The sequence below is a fragment of the Pongo pygmaeus genome, chromosome 2 (assembly GCF_028885625.2).
Source record: "Pongo pygmaeus isolate AG05252 chromosome 2, NHGRI_mPonPyg2-v2.0_pri, whole genome shotgun sequence".
Classification (NCBI taxonomy): domain Eukaryota; kingdom Metazoa; phylum Chordata; class Mammalia; order Primates; family Hominidae; genus Pongo; species Pongo pygmaeus.
Genome location: NC_085930.1, coordinates 45204385 through 45227317, shown reverse-complemented (window position 1 = coordinate 45227317; position 22933 = coordinate 45204385). Strand labels below are relative to the sequence as shown.

At 38.0% G+C, this 22933-nt stretch overlaps 1 protein-coding gene across 2 annotated transcripts in view; it reads left to right on the top strand.

Moving 5' to 3' along the window:
- BTLA (B and T lymphocyte associated) overlaps window positions 1-21863 on the top strand; it is a 36688-nt gene extending 14825 nt beyond the window's left edge. Inside the window, exons 2-5 of one of the 2 annotated variants that reach the window (XM_054481568.2) lie at window positions 4926-5240; window positions 13311-13454; window positions 14821-14867; window positions 18237-21863. In XM_054481568.2, coding sequence (XP_054337543.1) covers window positions 4926-5240; window positions 13311-13454; window positions 14821-14867; window positions 18237-18512 — 782 coding nt within the window. In that variant the 3' untranslated portion in view covers window positions 18513-21863. The remainder of the gene's footprint in view (window positions 1-4925; window positions 5241-13310; window positions 13455-14820; window positions 14868-18236) is intronic. The other variant, XM_054481569.2, reaches the window with a different exon arrangement.
- The last annotated feature ends 1070 nt before the right edge of the window (window positions 21864-22933 follow it).

The following is a 22933-nucleotide window of genomic DNA, read 5'->3' as shown; positions in this document are numbered from 1 at the left end:
GCATACAGTCACAAAAGACAGAACTTGAAGTGATGTCTAATTGTGCCACTAACATCAAGTGATAGCCCTATGGCTAAATGGAAAGGTAATATATTGTAATAGAAATAGAAATTGCAGGCTAGAAGTGGTTTCATAGTTTCAGTCACACATTAAGGAAGGTGAAGTTGTGTGTGTTTGTGTGGTCAGGGGATGGTGAGTTAGAACTTTCCTACTTTTACAGTTCAATCCTTTCATCTTATTTTGAAGAAACTGAGGACCAGCAAAACCGGGGGACTATCAAATTCGCTCAGTGTGTTAGCATTTGAAACAAAAATGTTCAAATGAATAGTCTCATTTGTAGCTGTTTCCACGCCCTTTATAAATATCCCCACAAAATTAGACATTGTATTTTCTCATGGTGGATAAGCAAAGTTCAAACTCCTGCCTAATGCTTATTCCATTTGTTCTGAAACAACCAGTGGTCTCCATGTCACTAAGTCAGAAAACCATGATCCAGTTGTGTATCAATGATCTAAATCTATCATGAGGTTCCCGGTCTCTAAGACTTTTCCGTTTCATTTCCTCACTCTTAAAATACCTCCCCTGTCACACGCACTGCTCTGATTGGCAAAGGGCTGCTCATTCACCAAGGTTCAGCTCAAGTGTAGCCTTTCCATGAAGCTTTGCCCCGGCTGAAGTTAACCTTCTGCAGACCCATGCAAAGTTGTTTGTATCTTTTTTTTTTTTTTTTTTTTTTTCTGAGACAGAGTCTTACTCTGTTGCCCAGGCTGGAGTGCAGTGGCATGATCTCAGCTCACTGGAACCTCTAATTCCCGGGTTCAAGCAATTCTCCTGCCTCAGCTTCTTGAGTAGCTGGATTACAAGCACGCACCACCACACCTGGCTAATTTTTGTGTTTTTAGTAAAGACAGTGTTTCACCATGTTGGTCAGGCTGGTCTTAAACTCCTGACCTCAGGTGATCCACCTCCCTCGGCCTCCCAAAGTGCTGGGATTACAGGCATGAGCCACCATGCCCGGCCTTATTTGTACCTCTTTACAGTGTTATATAACACTCTCCCAATTGCCATTCATTTTTATTTCCCATTAGAAGGCAAGTTCCACAAATGCAGACATCCTATCTGATTTATTCCTAGGCTTCCTAACAACCAGCATGCAAGGTCCCTCAAGCCTTGCTTTCAGCTCAGTAAACTGAAAGAAATAAAGAGTGGTGTATAGTAAATTGATTCTAGAAAGGTGTCCTCTGGCCGGGTGTGGTGGCTCAAGCCTGTAATCCCAGCACTTTGGGAGGCCGAGATGAGCTGATCACTTGAGGTTGGTAGTTTAAGACCAGCCTGACCAACATGAAGAAATCCCGTCTTTACTAAAATACAAAATTAGCTGGGCATAGTGGCGGGCGCCTGTAATCCCAGTTACCCGGGAGGCTGAGGCAGGAGAATCGCTTGAACCTGGGAGGCAGAGGTTGCGGTGAGCCGAGATCACGCCATTGCATTCCAGCCTGTGCAACAAGAGTGAAACTCTGTCTCAAAAAAAAAAAAAAGAAAGAAAGAAAAGAAAGGTGCCCTCATTGTTAGATACTCCTGGTCTACCAATTAAATGGTAAACTCTTTGAGGGTAAAAGATCTTTGTCTATAACCATCTCATTGTTGTTCATAATTCTAGCACAGACTTACAGGCTCCATAAACCATTATTGACTTATCCAAGAAAATGAAAAGGGAAGTTAGGAGGCTGAGGGAGTCTATTAACTTCAGGGAGAGGAACGGACTTCTGGAGACAAGAGTTTCACTTGACCTTTCTGCCTCTGGCCTTCTTACTTTTTTGTCATAAGTCTAACCACATTCAGGTACACTTCCTTTTGGTAAAATATTTTACCCTTTCTCTTCATTTTTTTGAAAACCTCATCCGTATAACTTACCTTTCAGTTTGGTTTCATTTTAGTTCTAAACTTTTGGAAGCAACTGAATCAAGAAGTCTTAAAGTGAACTTGTTTGAGGTCTCAAAGCAGTTATAAATAAATAAATATTAAGAGGTTCCAAAAGTTTTCTGCAGGTCCTTTTTCTCACTCTGATTCCTGGAAACTCAATCAAGTTTCTATTATTCTGAGCAGGGATTAATGAGATGTGAGCAGGAAGGGTTTTTAAGTAGGATGTGAGTGAAAGGTATATTAGGTGTGAGGAAATAGATAAAATGAGAATATTTATGCTGGCAAGGGTGTAGAAATAAGGTGAAACCTTGTTCTGGATAGACACGTATGAGAAACTCAGGGTCAAAATTTGCTCCTTGGTTCAACATCTGACAAGCTGTGTAATCACAGGCAAGGCCTTTAGCTGTCTTGTATTTAAAAGAGAGTTTTGGCTATAATCTCTGTTATGCTTCTGTCATTATAATGTATGATACTGTACATCTATTCAGAAGAATGCATGAAAATGAGTGAAATAAATAAATGAAGGAGATGAATTAGACATTGCTAAGAGAGACCGTAGTTCGAAACGTAGAAAGAAAGGCTAAGGAAGAACTGTAAGAGTGGAGAAAAAAATAATTTAAAAGAAAATACTTTCAGGATCATGCGCTTAGCCTTCACTTTACTGGAAAATAAAAAAAATACAAATCAACACCAAGTGCATAACTAAAGGGAAATGAGAAACAAACCATTGGAAACTGGAGTAAAGGCCATCCTTGTCATACAGTTGCTAAGAACTTGGTGGAAGTGTATCTATGTCTTAGGACTTTATGGAAAGCAGAAATTAAGAGCAATAATTTAGGATATCTGGTGGAAGAAATATCTAAGCCGCAAAGCATTTAGGCTGCTGTGTGGCTACTTTGAACTGCATACAGTAAGAGGCAGGAGGGAAAAAAATGACTTAAAAATGGAATTTATAATTAAAAGAGAAGCAGAAGAGAAAGATTTGGAAAATTCACTGCCTAGCCATATAAAAAGTGAAAAGGCATGTTTGGGAGAAAATACTAAGGGTGTGGCCTAGTGACCATTGTTAAGGAGATTAATATGGATAGAAGGGAGTGAAGTACTATTCAAGAAGTTGAGAAAAAGGCCCTGAAGACATTTCAAAGCCTTTGAGGCTGCCCCTCCCATCATAGGCTCAGAGCTCAGAGGGCAAATTGATTTCAGGGGAAACTGGAATGCCCTTTACAGGCTTGCTGCCCAGATCTGCCTCAGGTTTCTGTCCTCTGAATTCCAGCACAGTGCTCCTTGGCTGCTCCAGCCATGGCTCAAGTGAGCCCAGGTGCAGTTCAACCCACCACTCCATAAGGTGCAATTGGTAAGCCTTGGTGGCACCCACTTGTTAAGTGTGCAGTTTAGCAGAATGCAAGAGGCGTGGGCCGCAACTTCCTCCATGTAGATTTCAAAGGATGTTGTGGACAGTCTGAGGGCCCAGGAAGAGTCCACTCCCATGTCAGTGCCTAGTGGAGCCTTGGGAGTGGACCGCCACTGAGACTCCAGAACTGTGGAGCTATATTAGCCTAAAGCATCAGCCTGGGAGAGCTGCAGGTAGGAGTCTCCAACTTGTGAGTGCTGAAGCATCAACCAAGCCCAGCAATGCCATTTTATTTCTCTGCTGGGTTTTGGACTAACTTAGGACCTGTTACTTTCTCATTTTTTCCTATTTCTCCCTTTTGGAATGGGAATATCTATCTTATATCTGTCCTACCACTATATTTTGGAAGTAGATAACTTGTTTTGATTTACAGGATCATAGTTGGAGGGAATTTGCTTCATAATGAATCATGCCTTGAATCTTATCCATATCTGATTTAGATAAGACTCTGAATTTGGTGTTTTGAGTTGATTCTGCAATAAATTAAAACTTTTGGGGCTATTGAGATGGAATGAATGTATTTTGTATGTGAAAAGAACATGAGTTTTGGGGGACCAGGGACAGAATGCTATGGTTTGAATGCACCCTCCAAAATTCATGTTGAAATTTTATTGCTATTGTAACAGTATTATGAGGTGGAACGTTTAAGAGATCAGTAGGTTATGAATGTATTAACGCCCTTATTGTAGGAATGGATTAGTTATCACGGGAGTGGGCGCCTGATAAAAGGATAAATTTTGGCCCCCATTCTTCTCTGTCTTGTGTGCTCCCTTTCACCTTCTGCTTTCTGCCATGAGATAATGCAGCACAAAGGCCTTTGCTAGATGCTGGCACCATGCTCTTGGACTTCCCAGCCTACAGAGCCATGAGCCAAATAAAACTTCTGTGATTCATAAATTATCCAATCTCAGGTATTCTGTTATAGTAGCAGAAAACAGACTAAGACAGTGTCTCACGTGTCCGTGTGTAGAGACCACCAAACAGGCTTTGTGTGAGCAACAAGGCTGTTTATTTCACCTGGGTGCAGGCAGGCTGAGTCCGAAAAGAGAGTCAGCAAATGATGGTGGGATTATCATTAGTTCTTATAGGTTTTGGGATAGGCAGTGGAGTTAAGAGCAATGTTTTGGGGGCAGGGGGTGGATCTCACAAAATACATTCTCAAGGGTGGGGAGAATTTCAAAGAACCTTCTTAAGGGTGGGGGAGATTACAAAGTACATTGATCAGTTAGGGTGGGGCAGAAACAAATCACAATGGTGGAATGTCATCAGTTAAGGCTGTTTTCACTTCTTTTGTGGATCTTCAGTTGCTTCAGGCCATCTGGATGCATACGTTCAGGTCACTGGGGATATGATGGCTTAGCTTGGGCTCAGAGGCCTGACAGACAGAAGATTAAATGATTTATTTCATTTTTTAAACATATTTATTATGTGCCTAATATGTATGAGACATTCTGCTAGTGAGGCTTAATTACTAGAAATTGGGGGGTTGTTTTTGAAAATTACCAAATAATGCTTGAGAACTATTGAAATCACATATATATGGTACTTCCAGAAGAACATATTTGATTTTAGTTTTGTTTTTATCTTTTAGGGAAGGAATCATGTGATGTACAGCTTTATATAAAGAGACAATCTGAACACTCCATCTTAGCAGGATATCCCTTTGAACTAGAATGCCCTGTGAAACACTGTGCTAACAGGCCTCATGTGACTTGGTGCAAGCTCAATGGAACAACATGTGTAAAACTTGAAGACAGACAAACAAGTTGGAAAGAAGAGAATAACATTTCATTTTTTATTCTACATTTTGAACCAGTGCTTCCTAATGACAATGGGTCGTACCGCTGTTCTGCAAATTTTCAGTCTAATCTCATTGAAAGCCACTCAACAACTCTTTATGTGACAGGTGAGTTCTCAACACCTAGACCATCTGATATTTTTCTCATAATATTTCCAGGAAGAGGGGGGTTCAGTTTCTCAAGTGATTATGTTAGAAAGGAACTCCTATAGCACATCTGAAATCTGCTACACCTCACAGATTATTATGTGCCAGTGTGTACATATGTGTGTGTATGTGTGTGTTTGAGGTGAGTGAGATAGAGGAGAGTAGAGAAATAGATAATAAAAGTTATTGTTTTTGACTTTAGGGATTATAAAATTTATTTGATAAGTCTAAAAGTAGACCACTGAAATATTGAAAAAATTATAAAGTGAATACCTATAGTTGCGAATAGCTCTGTGATTGTCCTTGTTTGTTTGTTTTTTTTTTCTCTTTTTCTCATTTTTCTTTTACTTTTGTTCATTACAATTTCTTGAAGTTATGTTTGTGATGCTTAGGCAATTATACACTTCTTAATAGTTCACAGTTTGTTTAGAGGAAAAACAGCAAACAACTAACTGACTTCCTAGTGATTTTCTGGGAATATTCAGAGCTTCATCTCTGTCCCCTGTTCCCCGAAAGAGGCCTTTAATATGCTTTGACAACGAGGAAGGACAGATAGAAGTTAAGCTCGGGGAAACCAAGCTGAATAAAACATGAAAAAATACATAGAGAGGGGAGTAGGTGAGAGTAAAAAATACTTGGTTTATAAAAATTTTATAGCCAACATCATATTCAATGGTGAAAGGCTTAGAGCTTTCCCCCTAAGAACAGGAACAAGACATGGATCCTTGCTTTTGCCATTTCCATTTAACATTAAACTGAAAATCCTAGCCAGAGCAAATAGGCAAGAACAAGAAATAAAAGATATCTAACTTAGAAAAAAAGAAGAAGTAAAACTTTATTCACAGATGGCATGAACCTATGTGTAGAAAAATTCTTAAAAATTTATTTAAAACTATTAAAGCTAATACATGAATTTAGCAATTCCACTATTTCTATACACTAGCAATAAACAATCCACAAAGAAAATTAAGGAAAGAGTTCCATTTACAATAGCATCAAAAAAATAAAATATTTAAGAATAAATTTAACCAAAGAGGTGAAAGACTTGTACACTGAACAAAGAAAGCATGACTGAAAGAAATTCAAGGATATGTAAATAAGTGCAAAGACATTCTGTATTCATGGACTGAAAGATGTAATATTGTAAAGATAGCAATATTCCCCAAGGTGATCTACAGATTCAATGCAGTTCCACTAAAATCCTAACAGCTTTTTGTTGCTATTGCAGAAATAAAAAAGCTGATCCTAAAATTCACATTGAGTTGCAACAGACCCAGAATTGCCAAAACAATCTTGAAAAAGAGCAAAACTGAAACTAAGACTTCCCTATTTCAAAACTTACTACACAATGACTGTAAAAAAAAAAAAAAAAAAAAAGAGTAGTACTGTCATATGGATAGACAAAGAGATCAATGTAAATAGAATTGAGAGTCCAGAATAAACTCCATACATCTGTAGTCAATTGATTTTTGATAAGGGTACCAAGATTATTCAGTGGGGAGAGAATAGTCTCAATAAATGGTGCCAGGATAATTGGATATTCATATGTAAAAGAATTAATTTGAACCCCCATCTCACACAGTATTTTAAGAAATCAAAATAAGTCAGACATTTAAGTAGAAGAGCTAAAACTATAAAAACTACATTATATAAAACAATAAAACTCTGGTTTCCTAAGAGAAAACACAGGGATAAATGTTTCTGATCTTGGATTTAGTAGTGCTTTCTTAGATATGATTACAAAAGCATAATCAACAATAACACCAAAAATAGATAAATTGGACTTCATAAAAATTAAACACTTTTGTGCATCAAAAGACACTAAAATTCAACAACAAATAGACTGTCAACCTAATTTTAAAATGAGCAAAGGACTTGAATAGACATTTCATCAAAGAAAATATACAAATGGCCAATAAACATATGAAAAAAATGCTCAATGTCATTAGTTACTGGAGAAATGCAAATCAAAGTCACAGTGAAAACCCACTTCACACCCATCGAATGACTAGAATAAAAAAAACACAGAAAATAAAAAGTATTAGCAAGGATGTGAAGAAATAGAAACCCTATCCATTGCTGATGAGAATGTAAAATGGTGCAGTCACTTTAGAAAGTGGTCTAACAGTTCCTCAAAATCAAAAGATAAAACCTAGTTGTCACAGTACCCAGTAATTCCATTCCTAAGTAAATACTCAAATGAAATTAAAATATATGTTCACACAAAACCTTGTGCGTGAATGTTTATCACCGCACTATTCACAATAGCCAAAAGGTAGAAACAACCTAAATGTTCAGCTGATGAATGGATAAAGGAAATGTAGTTTATCCACACACAGAATATTATTCGGTCATGAAAAGGAGTGAAGTACTAATGTATGCTACAACATTGATGAACCTCAGAAGCATTATGCTAAGTAAAAGAAGATGTGCACAAAAGGTTACGTGCAATGTGATTCTGTTTATATGAAATATCCAAAATAGGCAAATCCATAGAGACAGAAAGTAGATTGGTGGTTGCCAGGGGCTGAGGAAATAAAGAATGTGGCATGACTACTTAATAGGTAGAAGGTTTCCTTTTGGGGTGATAAATATCTTCTGAATCTAGATTGTAGTCATGTTTGCAAAACATTGTGAATATCTTAAATGCCATTTAATTGTACATTTTAAATGATTAAATCGGTAATTTTTATGTTATATGTATTTTACCACAATAAAAATATATTTGGATCAAAGAAGAGTGCCCTTTAACTATAAGAAATAAGGTGGAGTTTCTTTTGTTGCTCATAAATTGACCCTTAAAGTTACTGGGAAGGAGAAATTTCAAAAGAGCGTTATTGCAATAGCAGCATGGCTGAACTCTGGATGCAGCCTCATACAGTTTAGTTCCTTTATGGACATCATTCACTTGAATGCATACATTTTACAACTGTTCTTTTTAAAATTAATTTGTTACTTTATATGCTTACTTTTGAGTGTCTTTCAACTCCCTTAAAGTAGCCCAGTGAAGGAATCCATTGAAATTCTTTTAAAATGCTTTAAGTTAGTTTAAAATTTCTTACAGCAGCCCCATGAAAAAATGCATAGCACTTGAGTAGTAGCTACAACCCTCAATTATGAAATGTAGAAGAAATCGATGGCAGAGTTAGGGACTCTGCTTTTGCAAATATAGCGTCAAGCTCGATGCTAATTACTTGTGACCATCCATGCACTGGCTTATAAACCTTTTCAGGATGGAAGCTGTGTCTTAAACATCTTTGCTCTGTATGATGGATGGCAGGGTACCTGGCACATGGTAGGGGCTCACTAAATATTTCTTTGTAAATGAATTAAAGAACATAGTATATGCAAAGGACAAAAATTGTCTTCATCAACCTGGAGAAGCCTATATTAAGGATGTATGGAATGAACACTTTCTGGAAAGAATTGCTTTATTAATTCACATTAATGAGACAAAATATTGAATTTTTAACAAATACTATTTTTTAAACAGGCAAAATAAATTACAAAAATAAGGAAAATCTGCAAAATGTTAATTCTAGAATGATATATACTATTGAATAAATAAGTGCTATTAACTAATTTATATAATATATTAACATAATGTATAATAAAATTAAATTTTGAGGCATTGAGTCCACCTTCCTTGGAAGAGAAGCCTTGTGTAATTCAGTCTTTCTTTATGAGAACTAATCTACTTCTATACGAGAGATGAATTTAGCCAAGGTCAGATGCAAGGTCAGAAGTTAATAATTAATTGTGATACAAAAGTCTATTACACAAAAGTAGCATTACAATTTCTGCTCTATCCCATATTTGGGTCATTCATGATGACTAAAAATAGTCTATAGTTTGTAAAGTGTATAAAGGTGCCTGTTCTAGGGATCAAGTTGGGGCTGAGATTAGGATCAACAATCTATCTATTTTGTGAAGGAAAGAACCCAACTTTAGGGGAAAGGGAATAACATTCCCTCCTAAATCCTGTGCCTTTGCGGGTTTTATGGAACAAAGTATGTGAAGTATGAAGTGGTGAAAGAGAAAGTCTAAGAGGTAAATAGGAGACATGAAGGGCCTTGTCAGTTTCTTTTCGAACATTTCTACTCTCCTAGTTTCCTACTCACCTACCCTTCTTATCACTCCCTTCCTTATCAGTTTGTTAATTAATGCTCTTGATCCTCATGGAAAATCCCAGAGAATTTTCTTTGGCTTCCTACTCTTGTCTCTCCACAACATTCCACTCTGTGATGTGTTTCCTCCAATTGCTTCTATGAGCATCTCGCACCATCATTATCTTCCTTCTAAATAATTCCAATTAATTCTACGATTGGACTCTTTGTCTTTAGTATTTCCCCATTTTGGTCAATATCAGTCAAATACACTTAATTTACCTCATACACTTCCTTCATAACAACACTCTCTTGCATAGCATCCCCAGTGGTCACAATATTGGGCTCATCTTTGTTTACCAGCATTCAAAGTCTTCCATAGTTTGATCCCACCACCTTTCTAGATTGTTTCTGGATTCCATTTAGAGCCTCTCAGTTGTAGCCTAACGGCCTTACTTGCCATAACCACATCTCCATCATTGCCCTGTGTATGCTGCTCTTGCCACTTGTAGAGCACCCATTCATCTGTCTCCACCTATGGAAATTCTACCTCTCCTTTCAATCTCAGCTCATTTTCCAAGTTCTTAAGGAAGCCTCTCGTGATCACCTGAGGGGAAGGGATCACTCCTTTTTACCAATTTTTATGCCATTTAAGGTCTGTGCCTCTCATTTATCATTTCCTTTCACTGTAGTAATGTGTGGAAATGTCTTTTAGGTCTCATGAAAGATTATAATGTCCTGGAAGGCCGGAATTTGTGTAATATTTCTTTTTTTTTTTGTACTTCCTTCACAAAAGGTAGATTGTTTAGGAATTAACTTTAATTTAAACTCTGTGTGGATTTAAAACTAATTTAATCTAGGTGTGCATTTTTCTTTAGTGAAGTGGTGAAAACAAAAATAACAGGGAGGGTCAAAGAAAAATTCCTTTTCCTTCTGAACCTGAAAGTGCTCAGTGAACTAAGTATAAGGTGAGGAGAAAAATATATTTTGGAAATATGTTTAAGGACAATGCTTTTCATAAAGAAATTTTGGAGGTCTGATAAAAAATATTTTATTTTTTCCTGTGAAATATATTTCTGAAGTGATTTTGCACATTTTCTTGTTTTTATAAGTGACCCTCTTTTGCTGTTTATGTTCAAGTTAAAAGTTCATGTAAGAACAGGACTGTGACAGAGTTGGGGCTTGGATGCTCTTGTGAAAGCACTCTTCTCCCAGAATGAAGAAAAGCACCTTGCAAAACAAGCCAAAGTCCTAGGGGAAAAGTTGACGGAGCTGGGGAACAGTCCTTGAAACATCCATTGGCCTGCCACTTCACCCTTCCCAAACTTCCCTTGGTCAGTTTCTGATTAAGAACTTCCCCAAGGCTGGACGTCGTGGCTCACACCTGTAATCCTAGCACTTTGGGAGGCCGAGACGGACAAATCACTTGAGGTCAGGGGTTTGAGATCAGCCTGGTCAACATGGTGAAACCCCATCTCTACTAAAAATACAAAAAATTAGCTGGGCACGGTGGGAGGCGCCTGTCATCCCAACTATTCAGGAGGCTGAAGCAGGAGAATCACTTGAACCCAGGAGGTGGAGGCTGCAGTGAACTGAGATTGCACCACTGCATTCCAGCCTGAGTGACAGAGCGAGACTCTGTCTCAAAAAAAAAAAAAAAGAAAAAAGAACTTCCCCAAAATGTGATCATTATCTGTGGCAGGAAAGTGGGTGTGGAATGAGAGGGCAGGAAGTCCTTGTGGGCTTCCACCCTGATTTGGAGCACCTGCTGAATGTGCCTCTTGTTATTCCAGGTGCCTGTGATATCATTGTGCAAGCTATACTGTGTCCTTATGCTTAAGAAATGGGGAAGAGGAGATCAAAGCAGACCGACAAAGATTGTGTTGTATTTACAGTCTTTCAGTGAGCTTCAAAATAAGCCCAGATATTTACTTTGTGTCAATGATCTTGGAGTGATGTTCCACAAATTGTGCTTACTGATCTTGAGATAGATTTTTGTATTCTCTGGTAGTGTGCAAACACTGGAATCCTCCCTAAGGCTAGCTCTGGTTTTGGACACATGTGAGTGTACACCCTCATCATTTTCTCAATCAATTTCAGTTATTTATCTTATTTCTTTATTTCAGAACAAATTCAAAATAAGTTAGGGGGAGTCTTGAGTTTGTTCTGAAATAGAGAAACAGTTTGTTCTGAATTAGTTTTATTTGATCAAACTAATCAAGTAAAATTAAGGAAATTAGTTTTGTTTTGGTGGTTAAAGAAATAACAGAAGTTGGATCTTCTTGATCCAGCAGATTTGTTTGTATTAGGGTATCCGTTGTAGAAACCATAGTCCCCATTGCTATCCAAGACCCTCCCCCAGACAGCTGTTTCTGGCACTCCTGGCAGTGGTTTGGCTGCTCGCTAACCTCAACAGCAGCTGCAGCATCAATAGACAACATTTGTTACCACTCTGAATAACCAAACCACTTTTTGTGCAACTTCAGTTGCCTCTAATCATTTTTACCCCAAACCCAAGCATCTAGCCAAACAAAATAACATTATAATATAATTAATAGAATTTTTTTTTTTTTTGAGATGGAGTCTTACTCTGTCACCCAGGCTGAGTGCAGTGGTACCACCTCGGTTCACCGAAGTCTCCACCTACCGAATTCAAGTGATTCTCCTGTCTCAGCCTCCCATGTACCTGGGATTACAGGTGCACACTACCCCCAGCTAATTTTTGTATTTTTAGTAGAGATGGGGTTTCACCATTTTGGCCATGCTGGTCTCGAACTCCTGACCTCAAGTGATCTGCCTGCATCGGCCTCCCAACGTGCTGAGATTACAGGTGTGAGCCACCAGGCCAGACCTTAGAATATCTTACTCCAGTATTTTTCATATTGTGTTAACAGTAACCCAAAATTAAAAACAAACAAACAAACAAAAAAAACTAGATCTTACATCACAACCCATAATGCATACAAATATAAAAACGTTTCGTAAGGTCATACTTAACCATAAGACAGAGTTTCTCCATTGACATTTTGGTCTGGATAATGTTTTGTTGCACTAAGTGGGGGTTGCATCCTGTATAGTGTAGGGTGTTTAGCAGAATCCCCGGCTTCTACTCACTGGTTGCCAGCCTCCCTCCCCCTACCTTGTTACAGCCAAAAATGTCTCCAGACATTGCCACATGTTCTCTGGAGCCAAAATTGTCCTGCTTGAGAACCACTGCTCTAGTGTGTGTGATGCATTCTGATGATTTCTATCCTCTTCTGTTTCATTTTTTAAAATGCTATTTGTGACCTACTAAATTGTTTCACAACCTGCTAATGAGCTGTGAACAACTGCAGACAAACCGGGCCTCAATGCATATTAACATTGATCAATAGTAATGCGCATTAGCTTTGTGCCATACAGAGCACTTTTGAGGATATCAAAAGTATTAGATATTTGGAGATTCTGATAAGTTATGAGACAAGGAAAGGACATTGTGTTGAAGAAACTTGAATTTCATGTTACAAACATGTTGGCTTGCTTCCCATTGCCACTCACTAGCTATCTGACTTGGAGCAATTCTTGGGACAAAATAAAGACAATGGTTTTCCTACTTAAGTGATGAATATGAGAGTTAGATACTGTAAATAGAAAGGCTTAATGAAGTACCTTCTGACAGCTATCATGAAGATTGTTCTGTGGAAGATTAACTCTATCAGAATAAAGAGTTTCTGCAAAAGATAAATTATTGCAGAGCCACATCTGCTCAGCAAGAAAGCAAGAGGTGGCTGAGGGCACTGGGATTCTTGAGGAATGCCTCTGAAGGGGAAGTGGAGGCATTGGCCTGAAATCTCCTTCATTCAAGTTCTGACAATGCAGAGGGGTGCTGCTGATCCCAATATATCTCAGATTTCCTAACTCTCTTTAGCATTTACTAACATTCCAGATGTAAAAAGTGCCTCAGAACGACCCTCCAAGGACGAAATGGCAAGCAGACCATGGCTCCTGTATAGTTTACTTCCTTTGGGGGGATTGCCTCTACTCATCACTACCTGTTTCTGCCTGTTCTGCTGCCTGAGAAGGCACCAAGGTGGGTTCTATTTTCCCTCTGCCCCCAGTACCACACATTTGGGGCCATTCTTATTTCTGGGGCTAAAGGATTTTTAGTTTCTTCCTGTTGTTTTCTTTCCCAACCCTGTAAACCATGGATAATGATTTCCTAGAAGACAACTCATACTTGTGCTAAAAAGTTAAATGGGTTAGTTGGGGCTCCCTTGAGTCAATGTGGCGAGCATAGCACATTGCTGAGACTTCATCATTCTCTTTGCATCAATCTTAGGTTTGTGTGAGAAAGAGCTCTTCTAAACCTTAACAGGATTGGAAGTTGAAACAATCTCTCAGATCAAGATATCTGATTTATTTTGTATTATCCTCTTTTCACAGCCACACCACATCATGCCAGTCCCACACACACCCTTATCTAACTGAAGAACCAATGTCCCCAGAGAAAATTAATATGTCTGTACTTTCTGTTGCCATTATAAACATGTGCTTGACCTGAATCCTTACCCAACAATAATGCATATGAAAAATGTGGGTTTGGCTATGATGGGAATGGTGTGATATTTTGAAAATAATTCCTTTCTACTTTTGCAAGAACTCCCTCAATGTTATGACCAAGCATGTTAAGTAAGAGAGGAGAGCATAGAGAATTCTGATCTAGCTTTGGCCTGAACTACTTCAGTTTTCTCTTTCTTTTTTCTTCTCCTCCATCCTCTCCCATTCCTGTTTTCACAACACCAGCTACAGTGTAGCTATAGAAACTGAGCTAGATAGAGCAACCCTTATTCTGTGTGACACAGGAATAAACTTTGACTGGGCAAAAGTGCTTCTGGTATTTTGGAGTGAGAACTTCTGGAGTTCAGAACCTTCTCTGGATTCTGAAGAATTCTCTCTTACCCCAATTCTTCATCTGCAGCTCCATGGCTCTTTCTATGGCCTCTCTGTATCTTTCATCATCTTTCTTGAGACTGCTGGAACCTCTCTCAGAACTTCAGAAAAGGAGTCAGGGATAAATCTTTTGATTTACCACATCCAAAGTGAACTAGGTAGTAGGAGATCTTGGCTGCACAGGTGACAGGACAGCAGCATTTCTGGCATTGAGTATGGAATGTCCCCAGAGCAAGGACTTCCAGTCTCTTCCAAGTGATATACTAGATCCCTGCCCTTCCTCTTAGATATGCCATGGGGCTATGTGGACTGAAAAGTGATGAACCAGAGAGAGAGCTGGTCAGTGTGAATTCTTACAAACAAGTGTGTGCTAGGCAAAGCAAATTAACAAGCCAAAACTAACAACATTATCCCTGGCATTCAACAGGGTAAGCATGGGTGGCAAGGTGGTTTACTTCTGCTTTCTTTACTCCTTTTGATTACTTCTTTTTCTTTTTGTCTTCCAGGAAAGCAAAATGAACTCTCTGACACAGCAGGAAGGGAAATTACCCTGGTAAGCTTGATGTATCTGTTGAAACAATGCAATTTGTGTTATACTGTGTTTAATATTCATTCAATGAATTTATGTAACGCCATGTGCCAGGCATTATTCTATGTTATATATATATATATATATATACATAGACCCATTTTTAAAAATGTGAATTTTGCATTCTGCTCTCTATGCAGCAAAGACTCTTTAGGGTTAACAAGTCTCATAATAAGTGGTTCTTTGGAAGTTCATGGAAGGCAGTCCAGATCCAAGACAGAAAAGTCAGAGACTGAACCATACAAACTTGACTCTGCTCTTGCCTGTTATGTGGCTTCAGGCTATTCACTTATTTTTTATGTAAACACCTTAAGGTCTTTCTGGAAGAGAATAGGGAGCTGATGAAAGAATGAACCCATAAATAACCTCATAAAATGATTAGATATCTTCATAAATAGCACCAGCAAAATAGAGACATGATCTTTGTCTTAGTTATTACACAGAGGTCCCTGACAACGTGTATGGGCTCATCCAGGAAGGGACCACTCAGACTAAAGGAAGGGAATTTTGGAGTCAATCTTTCCTACAAGGTTTGGAATGTAAATATAGGCTTTTCTTTTGAGTTGAATGTCATGGAGATATTAGAACTAAAAAAGAATGCAAGATGAGGCAATATATTTGTGGAAAAGCATTCTGAAGCTCTCTAATTAAAACTAAACAGTCATAAATGAGATACTGCAAAGGAACGTGATGTGTGTGTGTGTTTCAGTAAGGAAGAATAGCGATAAAGAGGTAGTAACCCTTTTAAAAATCCACAAAAGACAAAATTGAGACAGCCAATAATTCTATATATAATATTAAATGGCATTCAACATTCCCCACCAAGCTGCTTAATTTCAAACCAAACCAAGTACACTCAACTTGACCAATTTCTATTAAGTTTCCATGAGTATCATGAAAACACAGTTTCATGAGCAACACAGTAGGCACTGTGTTGGGTGCTAAGGCTTTGTTCCCTCAAATAGGGAAATTTTCTTAAATATTATTTTCTTTCTATAGTAAATAATAATAAAAATTTCACTTGATTACAATAAGGCCAGAGAGCTATGAAATTATTTAAGATAAAAATCTAAATAATTTACTGTGCAAGTAAAACCCAGGTTGGTTAAGCTGTGGACATTTTTCTTCCTGTGTAGGCTGGATAAATTACGATTTGAAGCTTAATTCAAAAGGGTATTTTCTGTATGTGCAATTGTTTGGGAAGTTTGTTTTAAAGTGTTTTTTTTACATTAACAGGAATTTGAAGATTTTTGCCCCATTTCAGTTGTCTAGCATTTCAGAAAATAATCAAAAGGATACCATATTAGATCCTTGGGGCTAAATATTTCTTAACATAAAACTAGTTTGGGAACTGTGGAGAAATCAAAGTACAGAAAGGAACTGGTATAAACATGACAGGAAAGGAACTGGTACAAACATAACTGGTATATATAAAAGCCAAAGCTCTGATCTTAATCCAAAATGGTCCTTTGAGGGTATAAAGTGCTTGCCTAATAAAAACCACTGAATTGTACACTTAAAAGGGTGAATTTTATGGCATGTGAATTATATCTAAACATACACTATAAATACAAATTTTAAAATGCTTTGTATACTGTAACCTGCCATAAGAATGTAAGGTGGGATTGCTGTTTCTGGCTTTATCATCTCTATCCACCACATTGTGGTGCATTGGCCTTGTGGCACCCAGCCACTTTGACAGGGTGCCACGGCAGGGGTGCTGCAGAGCACTATATTTTCTTTTGCTCCATTCATTTTAACAAAATTTTTCATGGAAATGAGCCATTTCTTGGGATGAGAGACAGGTAACTGAATTGACAGGCTTAAACAGATTGAAAAGTATCACAGGATCCTGTTGATATATTGCAGACTAAAGGCTGTTTTTCAGTTCACTTGACAGTCTTCTTTAGTGTGCCACCTACTGACCTCAACCAGGCTCCTTTCAGTGGAGTTGGGAGTACTTTTTATCTTAGCCAAGCAACCTCTGCCTCTTTCAGTCGCTCAGCCTTACTGTTATTTCTGGGCAGCCACCACATCAAAGGGTGGCACTGTATCAGGAATTCTTACCTAGCTTCTCAGGGTAAAGCCAGACATGCTTGCATGATAGAGCTCTGCCAAGGAAATCTGCCATAGACATCCTACTGCATACATCACAATGAGGATGACAAAGGACCAGATAAAGTATGTTGACTTTCAAAGACTGTGGACCTGATACCTTAAAGGAGTTAGGCCAGACGTCAAGAGCATAAATCGATGGGCAAAACTTGAATTTAAAAAACTGAAATAGCCCCTAGAATGAACACATCTTCTTTGTCAGGTGAACCTTTGTATAGGTAGGAGTGGCTAATAAATAACTGAAGAGTGAGAAAACATCAGGACTAATTTTACTTTTTGTTTTTACAAACTCACCTCTTTCTCAGAAGCTCTAAGATATTTGGCTATATTTGAAACGGTAAGAATTTTCTTGCCGGGAGCGGTGGCTCACGCCTATAATCCCAGCACTTTGGGAGGCCGAGGTGGGGGGATCATGGGGTCAGGAGATGGAGACCATCCTGGCTAACATGGTGAAACCCCGTCTCTACTAAAAACACACAAAAAATTAGCCGGGCGAGGTGGTGGGCCCCTGTAGTCCCAGCTACTCGGGAGGCTGAGGCAGGAGAATGGCGTGAAGCCGGGAGGCAGAGCTTGCAGTGGGCCGAGATCCCGCCACTGCACTCCAGCCTGGGCAACAAAGTGAGACTCCATCTCAAAAAAAAAAAAAAGATTTTCTTTTGATAGGAATAACAACTGGAATATTGTTTTAGAACTTTTTCTAAGCTTTATCTTTCCAAAACTGACATCAATTTTTAAATTTAAGGTCTCAAATTATAGTAATATATCTTGGCTAACTCATAATATTTATTCTTTCTGCCCTCTTAGGGGGTATCTGTTCTGCTTTATCCTTAATCTTTTTATTCTAAACTGCATTAAATGCTATTCATCATGTTATAAACTGCCTGAAGTTTTCATAGGATATTTTTTGCTTTTTCCATCAATTTGGGCTATGCTTTTTATCTTGAAGGGGGATTAAAAAATGTTCCGTGACCTCAAAAGTGACCAGTAATAAAGCACAAAATAACTATTTAGGGGTGACATAGTGATTCTCAAGCCTTTCATCCTCTAATAATTGAGATTTAGCTGAAAATGTAGATGTCAGCAGAGTATGTGAGGAACAGTAGATTATTTCTCACAACGGACATGACTCCATTTAAGCCTTTCATTCATAGTTTGCTAATGAATGTGCACTACCATGGCCGTAAGTGTCACTTAAAACCATCTTTTTTTCTATTATAGGTTGATGCTCACCTTAAGAGTGAGCAAACAGAAGCAAGCACCAGGCAAAATTCCCAAGTACTGCTATCAGAAACTGGAATTTATGATAATGACCCTGACCTTTGTTTCAGGATGCAGGAAGGGTCTGAAGTTTATTCTAATCCATGCCTGGAAGAAAACAAACCGGGCATTGTTTATGCTTCCCTCAACCATTCTGTCATTGGACCGAACTCAAGACTGGCAAGAAATGTAAAAGAAGCACCAACAGAATATGCATCCATATGTGTGAGGAGTTAAGTCTGTTTCTGACTCCAACAGGGACCATTGAATGATCAGCATGTTGACATCATTGTCTGGGCCCAACAGGATGTCAAATAATATTTCTCAATTTGAGAATTTTTACTTTAGAAATGTTCATGTTAGTGCTTGGGTCTTAAGGGTCCATAGGACAAATGATTAAAATTTCTCTCAGAAACTTATTTGGGAGCTTTTTATATTACAGCCTTGAATAACAAAATCTCTCCAAAACTGATTGACATCATGAGTAGCAGAATAGTAGAACGTTTAAATTTAGCTACATTTTACCCAATATACAAACTCGATCTTGCCTTTGAAGCTATTGGAAAGACTTGTAGGGAAAAGAGGTTTGTGTTATCTGGATCAGTTCACTACACACTCTTGAAAACAAAATGATGCAATTTGACTAACCAACCATAAATACAGTAATGATTGTACATTTCAAGTCAGTCTTCCATAATAAGAAATTTTTCTTGTGTCAGTCTAAGAATGGTGTTTCTTAAACGCAAAGGAGAAATCATTTTAGGCTTGATATGAGAAAATGAAAATAATAAATGGTGCAATAAAAATATAGAATATACCAATTGGATATAGGGTAGATGTTCCACATATCTGGCAAACAAATGCTTATATCTACTCTGTTAGATTGATAAGCAAATATAGGTATTAATGGAGCAGTCAATGTATAGCACATTTATGAGCAAAGTAGAGACTCACTGTTTGGGTCACATAGACTAATGGATAGGAATGTGACATAATGCTGCTGAATTAATATACTTATGGGCATCTGAATAGTTTAAAAGTTAGTCAGAATAGGTATCATTGGACAAGTGAAGATAGCTTAAACTGCTTCATGCTTGACTTGATAGCAAGTTAAAGTGCAATTAATGGAATGGAGGAAAACCCAGAATATTTAATTGGTCTGTAGGGGTCAATTTGCTTTCATTCACCACATCTGCATCTTGCTGTTCTTCTTACTAAGGAATCAGGGCAAATCATCTGTAGTGACATATTTTAGTTTGCTAATCATTTATTTTAAAATACTGAGGTTGCAGCCACTTAAGAGTATAGCAAAAGATGGATTCAGATTTTTGGACTTTCCAAAGTACTTGAGCTAAACTATTTCAAAAATAGCCTATAATTTTATTCAACAGTTTGAGGCTATTCGAATTTTCAGGTGCTGCTACTGAATAATGTAATAGTCTTCATACAAAGTGGATAGCAAAGGTTAAAATCCATTTGAACAAATATGTGAGCTGAGCTGCTGCACAAATGAATGTGATCTCTGTGTGTGTGTGTGTGTGTTAGGTGGGGTGGGTGACAACAGAAATGGTGCACGAGAAACTGATCAAATTGACATTATATTTTCAGTTTGCTTATGAAGCTCAAAATACTAGAGTAAATAGGTCATTAAAGAAAATAATATGTGAAATTATGGAGTTCAGAGTACAAGTGGGGTATATATACAAAAAGACAAAACTGAGGTTTTGTGGTGGAGAGATTTTCTTAAGTAACACCGGCATTAAGTTTTAGCTCCTTAGATTTGGGGGTGCAGATATTCTTTTGAGTCACTGTTATTTTGCCAATTACACCTAGAATTTTAAGCAACCAATTCGAGATAGGCTGTTCTAGCCAGGCTGCATTTGTGGACAACTTATGTAAGAAAGACATGTTAGAATAGCTGCTTGTGGTATTCTTAAAAATAGAAACAGGAAATATGGGGAGGATACATTTAGCTGTCCTCTTATCAGATGAACACACAAAGTTGAACAGTTCCTTCATGATTCTCTCAAACTTAAAAGCAAAATATTTCCGTCTTATTTAAAATATTCTTAGTATGTCTTGTAGTAAAGATAATGCTGATAATGATTTCATCTCTAAGATGTATTAATATATTTGTACTGTTTGCCAAAATCACAAATCATTTATGTTTTTATTCCTTTTCAAAATGGTGTCAGAGACATACATGCATTTTCCCAAATGAATCTATTTCACTATTATTTACATGGCTTATTTCATTAATTTATAGAGGGTTTGAGAAAAAGAATACATAGATAATTTAATGGTTTTTCACAAATTTTAAGCTTGTTGATTGTGCTCAATGAGAAGGTAAAGTTATTAAAACTTATTTGAAATCAATTTGGCATCTGCTTTTGTACCCCAAAATGTGTGGACATGAATAGAATACTGATTCTTAAACCTCCTGACACATAAAAGTGACCCCAATAACTTGCTAAACTGCAGACTATTAACTTGCAGCACTAAGAAATTCTGATTCAGGAGGTCTAGAAAATGGCTCTTTAATCATCTTTAAAGGACATGCCAACCAATTTTAATATGTTTCCCAGTGTCCACAATTTGAGAAACCTAGTAGAGGCTAGGTTTGGTATATGTGGGTTATTTGATCAGTTTTGTGCACCAACCGAAACTATCTAGTCCCCAGAATGAATTCTCTGGCGCGATCATATCTATTTTGCTAAATATATAAACTTTTTTCAGAGCACTTTTAGGTTCAGCAAAGCTAAGCGGAGAGCATTGAGAGTTTCTATACCGTCTTCCCCCACACATGCACAGTTTCTCCCATCATCAACATCCTGTACTTCAGTGGTGCATTTGTTACAATCAGTAACTAGAATTGACATGTCATTGTCAACCAAAGTTCGTGGGTTACATGAGGGTTCACACTTGCAGTTCTTTGGGTTTTGACATGTATAATGACATGTATCCACCATTATAGTGATTTACAGAATAGTTTCACTGTCCTAAAAACCCTCTATGGTCTACTCATTTATCTCTCCCTCCAAGCCCCTGACAACCACTGCCTCTATTGCTTTCCTTTTCCAGAGTGCCATACAGTTGGCGTCATGCCCCATGTAGCCTTTTCAGATTTGCTTCTTTCACTTAGTAATATGCATTTAAGTTTCCCCCATGTCTTATCATGGCTTGATAGTTCATTTCCTTTTAATGGTGAATAATATTCCATTGTCAGAATGTACCACAGTTTATTTATCTGTTCATCTACTGAAGGACATTTTTGTTGCTTCCAAGTTTTGACAATTATGAATAAAACTGCTCTAAACATTTGTGTGCAGGGTTTTAGAAAAACTTCAATTTGAAATTCAGGGGTACATGGCAGGTCTGTTATACAGGTAAACCAGTGTCATGGAAGGTTTGTTTTACAGATTATTTTATCACCCAAGTAAGTATTAAGCCTATTCGTACCCATTAGTTATTTTATCTGATCTTCTTTCTCCTCCCACTCTCGACCCTCCAGTGGGCCTTAATGTCTGTTGTTCCCCTCTATGTTTCCATGTGTTCTCATCACTTAGCTCCCACTTTTTTTTTTTTTTTTTTTTTGAGACGGAGTCTCGCTCTGTCCCCCAGGCTGGAGTGCAGTGGCGCGATCTCGGCTCACTGCAAGCTCCGCCTCCCGGGTTCACGCCATTCTCCTGCCTCAGCCTCCCGAGTAGCTGGGACTACAGGTGCCCGCCACCACGCCCGGCTAATTTTTTTTGTATTTTTTAGTAGAGACGGGGTTTCACCTTGTTAGCCAGGATGGTCTTGATCTCCTGACCTTGTGATCCGCCCACCTTGGCCTCCCAAAGTGCTGGGATTGCAGGCTTGAGCCACCGCGCCCGGCCATTTAGCTCCCACTTATAAGTCAGAACATGCAATATTAGTTTGCTAAGGGTAATGGCTTCTAGTTCCATCCATGTTCCTGAAAAGGACATGATCTCATTCTTTTTCATGGCTGCGTAGTGTTTCATGGTGTATATGTACCACATTTTCTTTATCCAGTCTTCCATTGGTGGACATTTAGGTTGATTCCATGCTTTGCTATTGTGAGTAGTGCTACAGTGAATATATGCATGTGTTTGTTTTTAAAACAGAACAATTTATATTCCTTTGGATATATACCCAGTAATGGGATTGCTGGGTCAAATGGTAGTTCTGTTTTTAGCTCTTTGAGGAATTGCCACACTGCTTTCCACAATGGTTAAACTAATTTACACTCCCACCAACAGTGTATACGTGTTCCCTTTTCTTCGCAACCTCACCAGTGTCTGTTACTTTTTGACTTTTTAATAGTAGCCATTCTGACAGGTGTGAGACAGCATTGTTGTGGTTATGACTCACATTTCAATTTTCAACTCCTTTGGGTAAATACCAAGGAGGATGACGGCTGGATTGTATGGTAAAAGTATGTTGAGTTTTGTAAGAAATTGTCAAAATATCTTCCAAAGTAACTGTACCGTTTTGTATTTTCACCGGCAATAAATGAGACTTATTGTTATTTCACATCCTAGCCAGCATTTAGTGTTGTCAGTGTTTTGGAATTTTGCCATTCGAATAGGTGCGTAGTGGTATCTCATTATTTTAATTTGGAATTCCCTAATGACATACACTTCTGTGCATCTTTT